The sequence below is a fragment of the Mobula hypostoma genome, chromosome 10 (genome assembly GCF_963921235.1).
Source record: "Mobula hypostoma chromosome 10, sMobHyp1.1, whole genome shotgun sequence".
Taxonomy (NCBI): Eukaryota; Metazoa; Chordata; class Chondrichthyes; order Myliobatiformes; family Myliobatidae; genus Mobula; species Mobula hypostoma.
In genome coordinates, this window is record NC_086106.1 from 26,143,532 (window position 1) to 26,158,959 (window position 15,428).

The window sequence follows — 15,428 nt, forward strand, 5'->3', positions numbered from 1 at the left end:
ATTGGTTGGCAGACAGGAAACAAAGAGTGGGAATAAACGGGATCTTTTGAGGATGGCAGGCAGTGACTAGTGGGGTACCGCAAGGCTCAGTGCTGGGACCCCAGTTGTTTACAATGTATATTAATGACTTAGACGAAGGAATTAAATGCAGCATCTCCAAGTTTGCGGATGACACGAAGCTGGGGGGCAGTGTTAGCTGTAAGGAGGATGCTAAGAGGATGCAGGGTGATTTGGATAGGTTAGGTGAGTGGACAAATTCATGGCAGATGCAATTTAATGTGAATAAATGTGAGGTTATTCACTTGGGTGGCAAGAACAGGAAAAGAGATAATTATCTGAATGGTGGCCGATTAGGAAAAGGGGAGGTGCAATGAGACCTGGGTGTCATTATACACCAGTCATTGAAAGTGGGCATGCAGGTACAGCAGGCGGTGAAAAAGGCGAATGGTATGCTGGCATTCATAGCAAGAGGATTCGAGTACAGGAGCAGGGAGGTACTACTGCAGTTGTACAAGGCCTTGGTGAGACCACACCTGGAGTATTGTGTGCAGTTTTGGTCCCCTAATCTGAGGAAAGACATTTTTGCCATAGAGGGAGTACAAAGAAGGTTCACCAGATTGATTCCTGGGATGGCAGGACTTGCATATGATGAAAGACTGGATCGACTAGGCTTATACTGTCTGGAATTTAGAAGATTGAGGGGGGATCTTATTGAAACGTATAAAATTCTAAAGGGATTGGACAGGCTAGATGCAGGAAGATTGTTCCCGATGTTGGGGAAGTCCAGAATGAGGGGTCACAGTTTAAGGATAAGGGGAAAGCCTTTTAGGACCGAGATTAGGAAAAACTTCACACAGAGAGTGGTGAATCTGTGGGATTCTCTGCCACAGGAAACAGTTGAGGCCAGTCATTGGCTATATTTAAGAGGGAGTTAGATATGGCCCTTGTGGCTAAAGGGATCAGGGGGTATGGAGAGAAGGCAGGTACAGGGCTCTGAGTTGGATGATCAGCCATGATCATACTGAATGGCGGTGCAGGCTCGAAGGGCCAAATGGCCTACTCCTGCACCTGTTTTCTATGTTTTCTATGAATGGGGTGCCTCCCAGTCCCAGTGTAGGTCTGCACGACATGGGGGTCAACCGAACATGTGGGGTCTGTTGGGAGGCAGCGAAGGGGAAGTTGTGTGTTTCAGTGGGATTGTTTCTGGTGGGAGTGAATGGGAAAGGGTGGGGTTCGTTGGTTTCATGTACAGTAAGAATGAATGGGAAGTGGTAGAGTTCATTGGGATTGTGTATGCTGGGAGTGAATGGGAAGGGGTGGGGTCCATTGGGATTGTGTATGATGGGAGTGAATGGGAAGGGGTGGGGTCCATTGAGATTGTGTATGGTGGGAGTGAATGGGAAGGGGTGGGGTCCATTGGGATTGTGTACGGTGGGTGTGAATGGGAAGGAGTGGGGTCCATTGGGATTGTGTATGGTGGGAGTGAATGGGAAGGGATGCAGTCCATTGGGATTGTGTATGGTGGGAGTGAATGGGAAGGGGTGGTGTACATTGGGATTGTGTATGGTGGGAGTGAATGGGAAGGGGTGGGGTTCCATTGGGATTGTGTATGATGGGAGTGAATGGGAAGGGGTGGGGTTCCATTGGGATTGTGTATGATGGGAGTGAATGGGAAGGGGTGGGGTCTATTGGGATTGTGTATGATGGGAGTGAATGGGAAGGGATAGGGTCCATTGGGATTGTGTATGGTGGGAGTGAATGGGAAGGAGTGGGGTCCATTGGGATTGTGTATGGTGGGAGTGAATGGGAAGGGGTGTTGTACATTGGGATTGTGTATGGTGGGAGTGAATGGGAAGGGGTGGGGTCCATTGGGATTGTGTATGGTGGGAGTGAATGGGAAGGGGTGGGGTCTGTTGGGATTGTGTATGGTGGGAGTGAATGGGAAGGGGTGGGGTCCATTGGGATTGTGTATGGTGGGAGTGAATGGGAAGGGATGCGGTCCATTGGGATTGTGTATGGTGGGAGTGAATGGGAAGGGATGCGGTCCATTGGGATTGTGTATGGTGGGAGTGAATGGGAAGGGGTGGGGTCTGTTGGGATTGTGTATGGTGGGAGTGAATGGGAAGGGGTGGGGTCTATTGGGATTATGTATGGTGGGAGTGAATGGCTGGGGGTGGAGGTCATTGGGATTGTGCATGGTGGAATGAATAAGAAGAGGTCGAGTCCATTGGGAATAGGGTGCAGTGGGAGTGAATGGGAAGGGATGCAGTCCATTAGGATTGTGTACAGTCAGATTAAATGGGAAAGGGTGGGGGTTTGTTGGGATTGTGTACAGTGGGTATGAATGGGAAGAGTTAATCGAGGGCAGGTAAAACCTAGGGATCCAGGGCTTTCTAGGGAGTAATGTTCCTATTTTCTTACCACCAGAGGGGCAAATGTGTTCCAAACCGGGATGTTGCGAAGACCATGCCGTTCACTCTGAAGAAGCTTGTCCAATGGCTGCATCTGAAGGAGCCAGCCAATCAAATCATGTGTCTGTTGGGTCGAAGGTGAGAGTTGGCCAACAGTGATGGTGGGGAAAGTGTCTCTGGGAGAGGGCTGTATCATGCACTGTCTCTCTGTCTATCCTCTCCCCGCCCCACATCTCCCCGCCCCACATCTCCCTCCCCACAACGCCCCCCCCCAACTCACCTTGTAGGATTTTGCAACTAAAACATACAAAATTCATTTTATGTGCTTAATATAAACCGCAGCTCTTTACTTCCATGACAAACAAACCAAAAGCAGTCGCCTTACACTGACGTAATTACCTCAGACACCTTCTCCTAAAATGTACACAGCAACGCTATGGCGGTGTTTGTGAATTGTGGAGAACAGTTTTTATTATGAAAAATTGTCATCTGTCACATATTACATTGCGATACATCACCCCTTCCCTCTGCCTCTCTCTGCCCTTCCCTGTCCACCCTCCCCCTTTGTCTGTCTGCCTTTGTCTTTTCTTTTGCATCTCTTTGTCTCACTCTGTCTATCCATTTCTCCCTCCCTCTCTCCGTCTCTCTGTCCATATCACTTTGAAATGCATTCTTTCTCCCCACCCAACCCCAAAAGGTACCCTTCGGATCTGCAGTCATTCTCTCGCAGCCGTCTGCCTGGGCCCTGGGATTCCCAGAGAGCCGGGAAGAGGATGAAGCTGCCAGTTCCGGAGACGTGGGAGAGGGAGCTTTCGCTGCACGGCAACACGGCCAAAGTCTGGGAGCGGCTGATAGGTAGGACACTGGCTTCACAGCTTTATCACTAGTGGCACGGTCAGGAAGGGTGCCATCCAATCCTCTGGGCCTTCCTCGCGTCTTCCATTCAAACCACCCACGACTACATTCACCTTTATCCCACCCACTGCTCACCTTGAGACTGACGGATCAATCCCACAGAAAGGCTGGAGCCACGCAGGGAGTGTTAACTCTGCAATCTACCAACACTTTCAATAGTAAGGGGGTCAGATAGGTGATTCTGTGGACGCAGTCCAGAGACCCAGATGGTAGTTTGTAGTTTGCCTTCCTGGTGCCAGGGTCCGGGATATTTCTGATCGTGTCCAAGATATCCTGAAGTGGGAGGGTGAAGAGCCAGAGGTCGTGGTACATATAGGTACCAATGACATAGGTAGGAAAAGGGAAGAGGTCCTGAAAGGAGAATATAGGGAGCTAGGAAGGGAGTTGAGAAAAAGGACCGCAAAGGTAGTAATCTGGGGATTACTGCCTGTGCCACGCGACAATGAGAGTAGGAATGCAATGAGGTGGAGGATAAATGCGTGGCTGAAGGATTGGAGCAGGGGGCAGGGATTCAAGTTTTTGGATCATTGGGACCTCTTTTGGCGCAGGCGTGACCTGTACAAAAAGGACGGGTTACACTTGAATCCGAGGGGGACCAATATCCTGGCAGGGTGATTAGTGAGGGCTACTGAGGTGACTTTAAACTAGAATGATTGGGGGGGTGGGAATCAAATTAAAGAGGCTAGGCGAGAGGAGGTTAGTTCACAACAGGGGGATGGGAACCAGTGCAGAGAGACAGAGGGGTGTAAAATGAGGGTAGAAGCAAAAAGTAGTAAGGTGAAAAGTAAAAGTGGCAGGCCGACAAATCCAGAGCAAGCATCAAAAAGGGCCACTTTTCAACAGAATTGTATAAGGGCTAAGAGAGTTATAAAAGCGCGCCTGAAGGCTTTGTGTTTCAATGCAAGAAGCATTCGTAACAAGGTGGATGAATTAAAAGTGCAGATTGTTATTAATGAATATGATATAGTTGGGATCACAGAGACATGGCTCCAGGGTGACCGAGGATGGGAGCTCAACATTCAGGGATATTCAATATTCAGGAGGGATAGACATGAAAGAAAAGGAGGTGGGGTGGCATTGCTGGTTAGAGAGGAGATTGGCGCAATAGAAAGGAAGAACATTAGCTAGGGGGATGTGGAATTGATATGGGTAGAGCTGCATAACACTATGGGGCAGAAAACGCTGGTGGGAGTTGTGTACAGGCCACCTAACAGTAGTAGTGAGGTTGGGGATGGTATTAAACAGGAAATTAGAAATGTGTGCAATAAAGGAACAGCAGTTATAATGGGTGACTTCAATCTACATGTAGATTGGGTGAACCAAATTGGTAAGGGTGCTGAGGAAGAGGATTTCTTGGAATGTATGCGGGATGGTTTTTTGAACCAACATGTCGAGGAACCAACTAGAGAGCAGGCTATTCTAGACTGGGTATTGAGCAATGAGGAAGGATTAATTAGCAATCTTGTCATGAGAGGCCCCTTGGGTAAGAGTGACCATAATATGGTGGAATTCTTCATTAAGATGGAGAGTGACATAGTTAATTCAGAAACAAAGGTTCTGAACTTAAAGAAGGGTAACTTTGAAGGTATGAGACATGAATTAGCTAAGATAGACTGGCAAATGACACTTAAAGGGTTGACGGTAGATATGCAATGGCAAGCATTTAAAGATCGCATGGGTGAACTACAACAATTGTTCATCCCAGTTTGGCAAAAGAATAAATCAAGGAAGGTAGTGCACCCGTGGCTGACAAGGGAAATTAGGGATAGTGTCAATTCCAAAGAAGAAGCATACAAATTAGCCAGAAAAAGTGGCTCACCTGAGGACTGGGAGAAATTCAGAGTTCAGCAGAGGAGGACAAAGGGCTTAATTAGGAAGGGGGAAAAAGATTATGAGAGAAAACTGGCAGGGAACATAAAAACTGACTGTAAAAGCTTTTATAGATATGTGAAAAGAAAGAGATTGCTTAAGACAAATGTAGGTCCCCTACAGACAGAAACAGGTGAATTGATTATGGGGAGCAAGGACATGGCAGACCAATTGAATAACTACTTTGGTTCTGTCTTCACTAAGGAGGATATAAATAATCTTCCGGAAATAGTAGGGGACAGAGGGTCCAGTGAGATGGAGGAACTGAGGGAAATACATGTTAGTAGGGAAGTGGCATTAGGTAAATTGAAGGGATTAAAGGCAGATAAATCCCCAGGGCCAGATGGTCTGCATCCCAGAGTGCTTAAGGAAGTAGCCCAAGAAATAGTGGATGCATTACACTTTGGAAAAACAAACTCCAAGGCAGAGTACAAAGTAAATGGCAGGATACTTGGTACTGTGGAGAAGCAGAGGGATCTCGGGGTACATGTCCACAGATCCCTGAAAGTTGCCTCACAGGTGGATAGGGTAGTTAAGAAAGCTTATGGGGTGTTAGCTTTCATAAGTTGAGGGATAGAATTTAAGAGTCGCGATGTAATGATGCAGCTCTATGAAACTCTGGTTAGGCCACACTTGGAGTATTGTGTCCAGTTCTGGTCACCTCACTATAGGAAGGATGTGGAAGCATTGGAAAGGGTTCAGAGGAGATTTACCAGGATGCTGCCTGGTTTAGAGAGTATGGATTATAATCAGAAATTAAGTGAGCTAGGGCTTTACTCTTTGGAGAGAAGGAGGATGAGAGGAGACATGATAGAGGTGTACAAGATAATAAGAGGAATAGATAGAGTGGATAGCCAGCGCCTCTTCCCCAGGGCACCACTGCTCAATACAAGAGGACATGGCTTTAAGGTAAGAGATGGGAAGTTCAAGGGGGATATTAAAGGAAGGTTTTTTACTCAGAGAGTGGTTGGTGCGTGGAATGCACTACCTGAGTCAGTGGTGGAGGCAGATACACTAGTGAAGTTTAAGAGACTACTAGACAGGTATATGGAGGAATCTAAGGTGGGGGCTTATATGGGAGGCAGGGTTTGAGGGTCGGTACAACATTGTGGACCAAAGGGCCTGTACTGTGCTGTCCTATTCTATGTTCTATTAGTGATAATTTTTCAAAACTCTTTAGATTCTGGACTAGTTCCTGAGGATTGGAGGGTGGCTAATGTAATCCCACTTTTTAAAAAAGGAGGGAGAGAGAAACCAGGGAATTATAGACTGGTTAGCCTAACATCGGTGGTGGGGAAACTGCTAGAGTCAGTTATCAAAGATGTGATAACAGCACATTTGGAAAGCGGTGAAATCATCGGACAAAGTCAGCATGGATCTGTGAAAGGAAAATCATGTCTGACCAATCTCATAGAATTTTTTGAGGATGTAACTAGTAGAGTGGATAGGGGAGAACCAGTGGATGTGGTATATTTGGATTTTCAAAAGGCTTTTGACAAGGTCCCACACAGGAGATTAGTGTGCAAACTTAAAGCACACGGTATTGGGGGTAAGGTATTGATGTGGATAGAGAATTGGTTGGCGGACAGGAGGCAGAGTGTGGGAATAAACGGGACCTTTTCAGAATGGCAGGCGGTGACTAGTGGGGTACCGCAGGGTTCAGTGCTGGGACCCCAGTTGTTTACAATATATATTAATGACTTGGATGAGGGAATTAAATGCAGCATCTCCAAGTTTGCAGATGACACGAAGCTGGGCGGCAGTGTTAGCTGTGAGGAGGATGCTAAGAGGATGCAGGGTGACTTGGATAGGTTAGGTAAGTGGGCAAATTCATGGCAGATGCAATTTAATGTGGATAAATGTGAAGTTATCCACTTTGGTGGCAAAAACAGGAAAACAGATTATTATCTGAATGGTGGCCGATTAGGAAAAGGGGAGGTGCAACAAGACCTGGGTGTCATTATACACCAGTCATTGAAAGTGGGCATGCAGGTACAGCAGGCGGTGAAAAAGGCGAATGGTATGCTGGCATTTATAGCAAGAGGATTCGAGTACAGGAGCAGGGAGGTACTACTGCAGTTGTACAAGGCCTTGGTGAGACCACACCTGGAGTATTGTGTGCAGTTTTGGTCCCCTAATCTGACGAAAGACATCCTTGCCATAGAGGGAGTACAAAGAAGGTTCACCAGATTGATTCCTGGGATGGCAGGACTTTCATATGATGAAAGACTGGATGAACTGGGCTTATACTCGTTGGAATTCAGAAGATTGAGGGGGGATCTGATTGAAACGTATAAAATCCTAAAGGGATTGGACAGGCTAGATGCAGGAAGATTTGTCCCGATGTTGGGGAAGTCCAGAACGAGGGGTCATGGTTTGAGGATAAAGGCGAAGCCTTTTAGGACTGAGATTAGGAAAAACTTCTTCACACAGAGAGTGGTGAATCTGTGGAATTCTCTGCCACAGGAAACAGTTGAGGCCAGTTCACTGGCTATATTTAAGAGGGAGTTAGATATGGCCCTTGTGGCTAAAGGGATCAGGGGGTATGGAGGGAAGGCTGGTGCAGGGTTCTGAGTTGGTTGGTCAGCCATGATCATACTGAATGGCGGTACAGGCTCGAAGGGCCGAATGGCCTACTACTGCACCTATTTTCTATGTTTCTATGTTTCCCATGCGGGCAAGGGAAAGGTGATTCGCAAGGCAGGACGGTGGCATTAGTCGTTGAAACGCAACGAAAGAAAACAATTCTTCAGGTCAGAAATAGAGTCACAAGGTTTTATAAATACTCCCTTGGTCAGACAGTGCCTGTGGGGAGAAAATGGACCACATTTCGGGTATTGTATTCAATTCTGTTTGCCTCATCCAAGGAAGGATGTAGCATCCTCAGAGAGGGTGAAGAGGAGATTTAACAGGCTGCTGCCTGGATTCGAGAACGTGTCTTATGAGAAAAGATTGAGTGAGCTGGGGCTTTTCCTTTTGGAGCGGCAGAGGGTGAGAGGTGACTCGATAGAGGTGTACAAGTTGATTTGGGGTACTGACACCTTTTTTTTTGGCAAAGAGGAAACGGCCAAATGAGAGGGCATAATTTTACGATGTGCAGGCAGGATGTCAAAGGTGGTTATTTTTTTACAAAGAGAGGGGTGCGTGCATGAATCACCCTGCAGGTCTGCTGGTAGAGACAGATACATTCGGAACATTGAAGAGAATTTTATGGGCATGCGGATGAAAGAAATGTGGAGGGCTACATAGGAGGGAAGGGTTAGATTGATCTTGATGTAGATTGATTGGTCGGTATGTCATCATGGACTGTACTGTTCTATGCTTCAGGCCAAAGATATGTCTAACTTTTACTCATTCAAGGCATGTGGCCTTTGCACTCTGCTCCGGCATTTAATTGCTTCTCCCAGTTGCCCATGGGAAGCGGTGAGAGCTGCCTTACTGCTGTAGCCCTTGAAGTGTTGGTTACACCCACAATGTTACTTCCAAGATTCTGACCCAGTGACAGGGAAGGAACGGGCACATATTTCCAAGTCAGGATGCGCGCGGTGGTTTGGAGGGCAACTTCCAAGAGGTACTGTCCTCCGTTGGTTCTGCTGCCTTCACCCGTCCAGCTGGGGGTGGGGGAGGAGGGTTGGTAGGAGCAGTGAGCTGCCACAATGCATCCTGTCGACGGTAAACACTGTGCTCGCTGTACGTTGGTGGCAGAGTGGGCGAGAGACTGAGGAAGGGGTGCCGATCGAGTGTGCTGCTGTGTCCCGTGTCCCCATGTGGTGCCAGTGTTACTTGTCACGTCTCAGTCTAGGCCGGACCCTGCCCCGGTACTTGCTGCACCTCACTGAATCTGTACACTGTCCCTCTCCCTCTCTGTAACTGCCCTGTCACTTCCCTGACTTGTGCCTTGGTGACGGTGGACAAGCTTTGGGGAGTTAGGCGGTAAATTGGTTTATCATTGTCGCATGTACTGAGATACTGTGAAAAACAGTTTTGCGTGCTATCTGTTCAGACCACTTTAGTACATGGAGGTAGTCCATGGAATAAAGATAATGGGATACAGAAAACAGTGTTACATATACAGAGAAAGAGAGCAAGAGTCCATTGTATCATACGAGAGGTCCATTGAAGTGTCTGAATTCAATAAGCTCAAAGTTGTCCTTGAGCAGTGTGGTACAAGCTTCTAGGTTTCAGTACCTTCTGCCTGATGGGAGAAGACAGAACGTCTGTGATGCGACCACAAGACATCGAGCAGGATTAGGCCATTCAGCCCATCGAGGCTGTTCTGCCTTTCCATAATGGCTGATTTATAATCCCTCTCAACCTTATTCTCCTGCCTTCTCCCCTGAGGCCATGACTCATCAAGAATCTGTGAACTTCACTTTAAGTATATAAAGTGCTTTGGCCTCCACAGCCGTCTGTGGCAGTGAATTCTCCAATTTCACTACCCTCTGGCTAAAGAAATTCTTTTTCATCTCTGTTCTGTGGATTCCCTCTATTCTGAGGCTGTGCCCTCTACTCCTAGACTCACCCACTGTAGGGAATATCCTCTCCACATACACTATGTCTAGGCCTTTCAATATTGGATCGGTTACAGTGAGATTCCCCTCCCCCCCCCACTGCATTTTTCCAAACTCTGGCGAGTACGGGTACAGAGCCAACAAGCAGTCTTCAGATGTTAACCCTTTCATTTCTGGAATCATTCTCATGAACCTCCTCTGGACCCACTCCAATGCCAGCATGTGTTTACTTCGAAAAGGGGCCCAAAACTGCTCAAAAGCCACCCAAGTGTGGTCTGACCAAGGCTTTATAAAGCCTCACTGTTACATCCTCGCTTTTATGTTCCTCTCAAGATGAATGCTGACATTGCATTTGCCTTCCTTACCACTGATTCAGCCTGCAAGTTAACCTTTAGGGAATCCTGCACGAGGACCGTTTGCACTTCTGACTTATGAATTTCCTCCACAGTTATAAAATTGTCTATGCCTTTATTCCTCCATCTGCTACTTTTTTCCCATTCTCCCAATCTGTCTCAGTCCTTCTGCAGACTCCCTGCTTCCTCAACACCATCTGCCCCTCCACCTATCTTCATATTGCCAACAAACTTGGCCACAAGGCCATCAATTCATCATCAAAACACGAAAAGAAGCTGTCACAGCCCCTGCGGAACGCCACAAATCAGTGGCATATGTGGCCTCCTTCATTCCCACTCTTTGCCTCCTGCCAGTCAGCAAATCGTCTGTTCATGCCAGTAGCGTTCATGCATGTGGCCTTCGTTTGTGTTGACTACTTTACCAAGATGGTGGAAAGTACAGACTGAGTCCGTGGAAGGGAGGCTCGTTTCTATGAAGTGCTGAGCTGTGTCCTCAACTCTGTTGTTTCTTGGGATTGCAGGCAGAGCAGTTGCCGTACCAAGCCATGATTCATCCAGGTAGCATGTTCTCTTATCGTGCATCAATAAAAATTGGTGAGGGTTGATAGGGACGTGCCAATTTTTTTTAGCTTCCTGATGAAGTAGAGGCCTGGTGAGCTCTACTTGTTCAGGAGGCAAAAGCCAGGAAGAGGCTGTCGTTGAGCCTGGAGGTACAGGATTTCAGACTTTTGTCTCTTCTGCCTAATAGGAGAGGGGAGGAGAAGAAAGAATGTCCAGGGTGGGTAGGGTCTTTGATTCTACTGCTTTCCCAAGGCAGTAAGCTGTATAGATAGAGTACATGGAGGGGGAGGTACATGCTTTCACATCTAATTGCAAGCAGGAAAGATGAGAGGATATCTGGGGTGGGTGGGGTCTTTGCTCACGCTTGCCACTTTACTGAGACAGTTCAATGCCATTGGCTTAATCTTGCCAGATAGCTCCAGTTCCTGGCACTTGTAAGGTACGGTTTGGAGTCTTTCAACTGCCACTCGTCGCCTGTGTTGCCTGCTTTTATTTTGGTCAATTCCAAATGAAGTAAATTCACTGGGATCTCTTCACCAACCCCCCTCCTCCATCCTGTCGCACCCCCCCCCCACCCCACAGATAACCAGAAGCTGCCCTTCATGGCCACCCTCCGTAACCTGCGGAATATCATCACCTGCGGACTGAGTCCACGTCACCACCGGCTGATCCTCTCCAGGCTCTCGGACAAGGTGGGTGAGGCATCCCACTTCTGACAACTGCCCTCCCCATCTACCACTTAAGGTGCTGATGGGGAAGATGGGCAGGGATTGATGGTTGGAGGAGCGGGGCAGGGCGGTGGCAAGCAGGGGGCCAGGGCCTGGAACAGCAGTGGGATGCTGGATGGGGTCAGGGACGGGAGAGGTGGGGGTTGTGCGTATGGCCTGCAATGTTAGGAGAGGGGGTGGGGCCTTGGACAGGATGGAGGGCGCAGGTTGGGGGAAGGGGCATGGCTTCTTGGCAGTGAGGGACGGGCTCTATGAAGAGGTGGGGGGTCTCTAGGGTCTAAGTGGACAGGAACTCAGAGGAGGCGGGGCCTCTGAGGAGGACCTCTGCTGGGGTTTTTCAGAGTGAAGTCGGGACTCTGAGGGGCATCTGGTGAGGTGTAGATGTCAGCAGTGGACCACTTGATTCGCAGAGAGAGAGTTTCACACAGGTCAGGGAGAAGAGTTTAAAAAAAGAGCGTTTCACGGGGCTCAGCGCACTAGCAGTGGACCAATTGATTCGCAGTTGATTAGCAGGAGCAAATAAAAGTAAAGCAGGGTCAAAGCAGAGCGGTCATTGTGTGAGTGGACCAGTGTATGAGTGGGAACTTGAGGCTTTGGCGAGGAGGCACAGGTAAGTAGGAGATAAGGCTTTTGTAGTGGTTGAATAAAAAAAAATCAATAAATTGTAGCTAATTAAATAAATTAGGGATGATGCAGGATCAGGTGATGTGCTGTAGCTGCATGATGTGGGAGCTGGTGGACCTCATTGTGGTTCCTGGTGACCACATCTGCAGCAAGTGTTGGCTGCTCGAGGAACTCGGGCTCAAAGTTGATGACCTGGAATCTGAGTTTCAAACTCCGTGACAAATCAGGGAGGGGGAGAGTTACCTGGATTCTCTGTTTCAAGTGGTAGGCACACCAATTAGATTAGCTGCCTCAAATTCGGTCTGTGGTCAGGAACAAGAGGGTGTGACTGCGAGTGAGTCGGGTAGTGGGATCCAAGAGACAGTGCTGGAGGAGCCTCAGCCCTCGAGCTTGTCCAACGGGTCTGAGATTGTTGCTCCCTGTGTGGATGAGAGTGGGGGCTGTAGGAAGGATGAATAACCTAACTGTGTCACTGCAGTTCAGGGAGCCATTCGAGAGGATGAGAGAGAGGAGAAATGTAGTGGTAATTGGGGATAGTACAGTCAGGGGAATAGACAGGGCTAGAGCGTCCCGAAGGCTGTGTTGCCTGCCTGGTGCCTGGGTTTGGGACATCGTATCTGACCTGCAGAGGAATTTACAGTGAGAAGGGAAAGATCCAGCTGTCGTGGTCCTTGTGGGGACCAACGACGTAGGTAGAACAAGAAAAGGGGTTCTGCTCGGGGAATTTGAGCAGCTAGGGAATAAATTAAAAAGTAGAATCAACAAGGTGGTAATCTCTGGGTTATTACCTGAGCCATGTGCGAATTGACACAGGGTCAAGAAGATTGGAGAGTTTATTGTGTGGCTGAAGGACTGGAGTGGGAGGAGTGGGTTTGAATTCATGGGAAATTGGCACCAGTATTGGGGAAGGAGGGAGCTGTACCAATGGGACGGGCTCCATCTGAACCGTGATGGGACCTGGATCCTAGCGAATCGCGTAACTAGGGCTGCTGATGGGGCTTTAAACTCAATAGTAGGGGCTAGGTTCACCAGATTGGAAAAGTATGGATAAAGTAAACAAGAAAAGTGTGGATAAAGTAAAAGCAAAAATTAAAAAAAGGAAAAGTAAGAGTGGAGTGAGGAATAGTCAAGTGCAAAAGAGTAAAAGATTACAAGATTTTAAAAGCACAATGAGTGTAAGGGTGCTTTATCTGAATGGCCGTAGTATTCGAAACAAGGTCAGTGAACTTGTGGCACAAATCAGTAGAAAGGCGTGTGATTTAGTGGTCATTGCAGAAATGTGGTTGCAGGGTGGAGAGGACTGGGAATTAAATATCCAGGGATGTCGGGTAATACAGAAGGATAGGCAGGAAGGTAAGGGAGGTGGGGTAGCACTTAATTAAGGATGAGATCAGGGCGATAGTAAGAGACTATGTAAAATCTAAGGAGCAGATTGTTGAATCCATCTGGGTAGATATTAGGAATAGTAAAGAGAAAAAAATCACTGGTGAGAGTTGTCTATCAGCCACCAAATAATATTACAGTGGCAAAGGCAATAAACAGAGAAAGACCTGAGGCATGTTAGAATAGAACTGCAGTTATCTTGGGGGACTTTAACTTGTACATAGATTGGGTGAATCGAGGCAGTCTTGAGGGTGACTTCATAGAATACATCTGTGATTACTTTCTTGACAGCATGGTACTGAACCTACAAGGAAGCTTAGATCTAGGTGCTGTCTTAGATCTGGTCCTCTTTAATGCGACACATTAAATTAGTGATCTTGTAGTTAGGGATCCTCTTGGAAAGTGTGATCACTGTATGATTGAGTTTCTCATGCAAATGGAGGGTGCAATGGTTCAATTGAAAGCCAATGTATTATGCCTAAACAAGGGAGACTACAATGGGATGAGGGAGGATTTGGTTCGTGTAGACTGGCAGCCACAGGCGACACGGTGGGATGGTTGAGGAACAGTGGAAGACTTTCAAAGAGATTTTTCATGGTGCTCAACGAGAGTATATTCCAGTTAAAAGCAAGAACAGCAAGGGTGGAGAGAGCCAGACTTGGATAACTAAGGAAATAAAAGAAGGCATCACACTAAAAGCTCATGCATACAAAGTCACCAAGGGTAGTGCTGAGCAAACCGTGGGCCTGAAGGGAGAGAAGTGTCCTGGTCCTGATGGAATGCATCCCAGGGTACTGAAAGAAATGGCAGAAGTTGTAGTAGAGGCTTTGGTGATAATTTTCCAAAATTCTCTGGATTGTGGGCAGGTCCTGGCGGATTGGAAGACAGCGAATCTCATGCCACTGTTTGAGAAAGGATGTAGACAAAAAGCAGATAACCATATCACAGTTAGTTTAACATCTGTAGTTGGGAAAATATTTGAAGCTATCATTAAAGAAGAAATAATGAGGCATCTGGCAAGAAATGGATACATCAGGCAGATGCAACATGGATTCAGCAAAGGCAGGTCCTGTTTGACAAACTTACCGGAGTTCTTCCTGAGGATATAAGGAGCACAGTGGATAGAAGTGAACAGTTAGACATTATTTACTTGGATTTCCAGAAGGTTTTCAATAAGGCATGAAAGACTTATCCATAAGTTCAGGATGCATAGAGTTGGGAGTGATGTATTAGCATTGATAGAGGATTGGTTAACTAAAAGAAAGCAGAGAGTTGGGAATCATGGGTGGCGATCAGTGGTGAGCATTATACTGCTGGGGTCGGTGCTAGGCCTGCAAATGTTCACCATATACATTAATGATCTGGAAGAGGGGACCGAGTGTAGTGTATCTAAGTTTGCAGATGATAGTAAATTGAGTGGAAAAGCAAATAGTGCACGAGATATGAAGAGTCTGCAGAGAGATATAGATAGGTTAAGTGAGTGGGCAAAGGTCTGGCAGATGGAGTACAATGTTGCTTAATGCAAACTCATCCACTTTGGAAGGAAAATGAAAGAGCAGATTATTATTTAAGTGGTTAAAAAATTGCGGCATGTTGCTGTGCAGAAGACTAGGAGTGCCTGTGCATGAATCACAAAGGGTTGGTTTGCAGGTGCAGCAGGCTGTCAAGAAAGCAAATGGAATGTTGGTCTTCATTACTAGAGGGACTGAATTGAAGAGCAGGAAGGTTATGCTGCAACTCTACAGGGTACTGGTGAGGCTGCACCTGGAGTACTGCATACAGTTCTGGTCTCCTTACTTGAGGAAGGATATACTGGCTTTGGAAACAGTGCAGAGGTTCACCGGGTTGATTCCAGAGATGAGGGGGTTGGACTATAAGGACAGTTTGAGCCACCTTGGACTGTACTTGCTGGAATTCAGAAGAATGAGTGGAGATCTTATAGAAACATATAAAATTATGAAAGGGATAGATAAGATAGAGGCAGGAAAGTTGCTTCCACTGGTAGGTGAGACTCAAACTAGGGGAAATAGCCTCAGGAGAGTAGATTTAGGACAGATATGAGGAGATCTGCTT

The 15,428-nt window shown here is 47.2% G+C and overlaps 1 protein-coding gene across 6 annotated transcripts in view; it reads left to right on the top strand.

The window, feature by feature from the left end:
- Window positions 1-15,428, top strand: part of tep1 (telomerase-associated protein 1) — a 139,307-nt gene that overhangs the window by 17,378 nt on the left and 106,501 nt on the right. For all 6 annotated transcript variants that reach the window (XM_063060160.1, XM_063060158.1, XM_063060159.1 and 3 more), the window contains exons 7-9: window positions 2,428-2,549; window positions 3,109-3,266; window positions 11,203-11,312. In XM_063060160.1, the coding sequence (XP_062916230.1) occupies window positions 2,428-2,549; window positions 3,109-3,266; window positions 11,203-11,312 (390 nt within the window). The remainder of the gene's footprint in view (window positions 1-2,427; window positions 2,550-3,108; window positions 3,267-11,202; window positions 11,313-15,428) is intronic.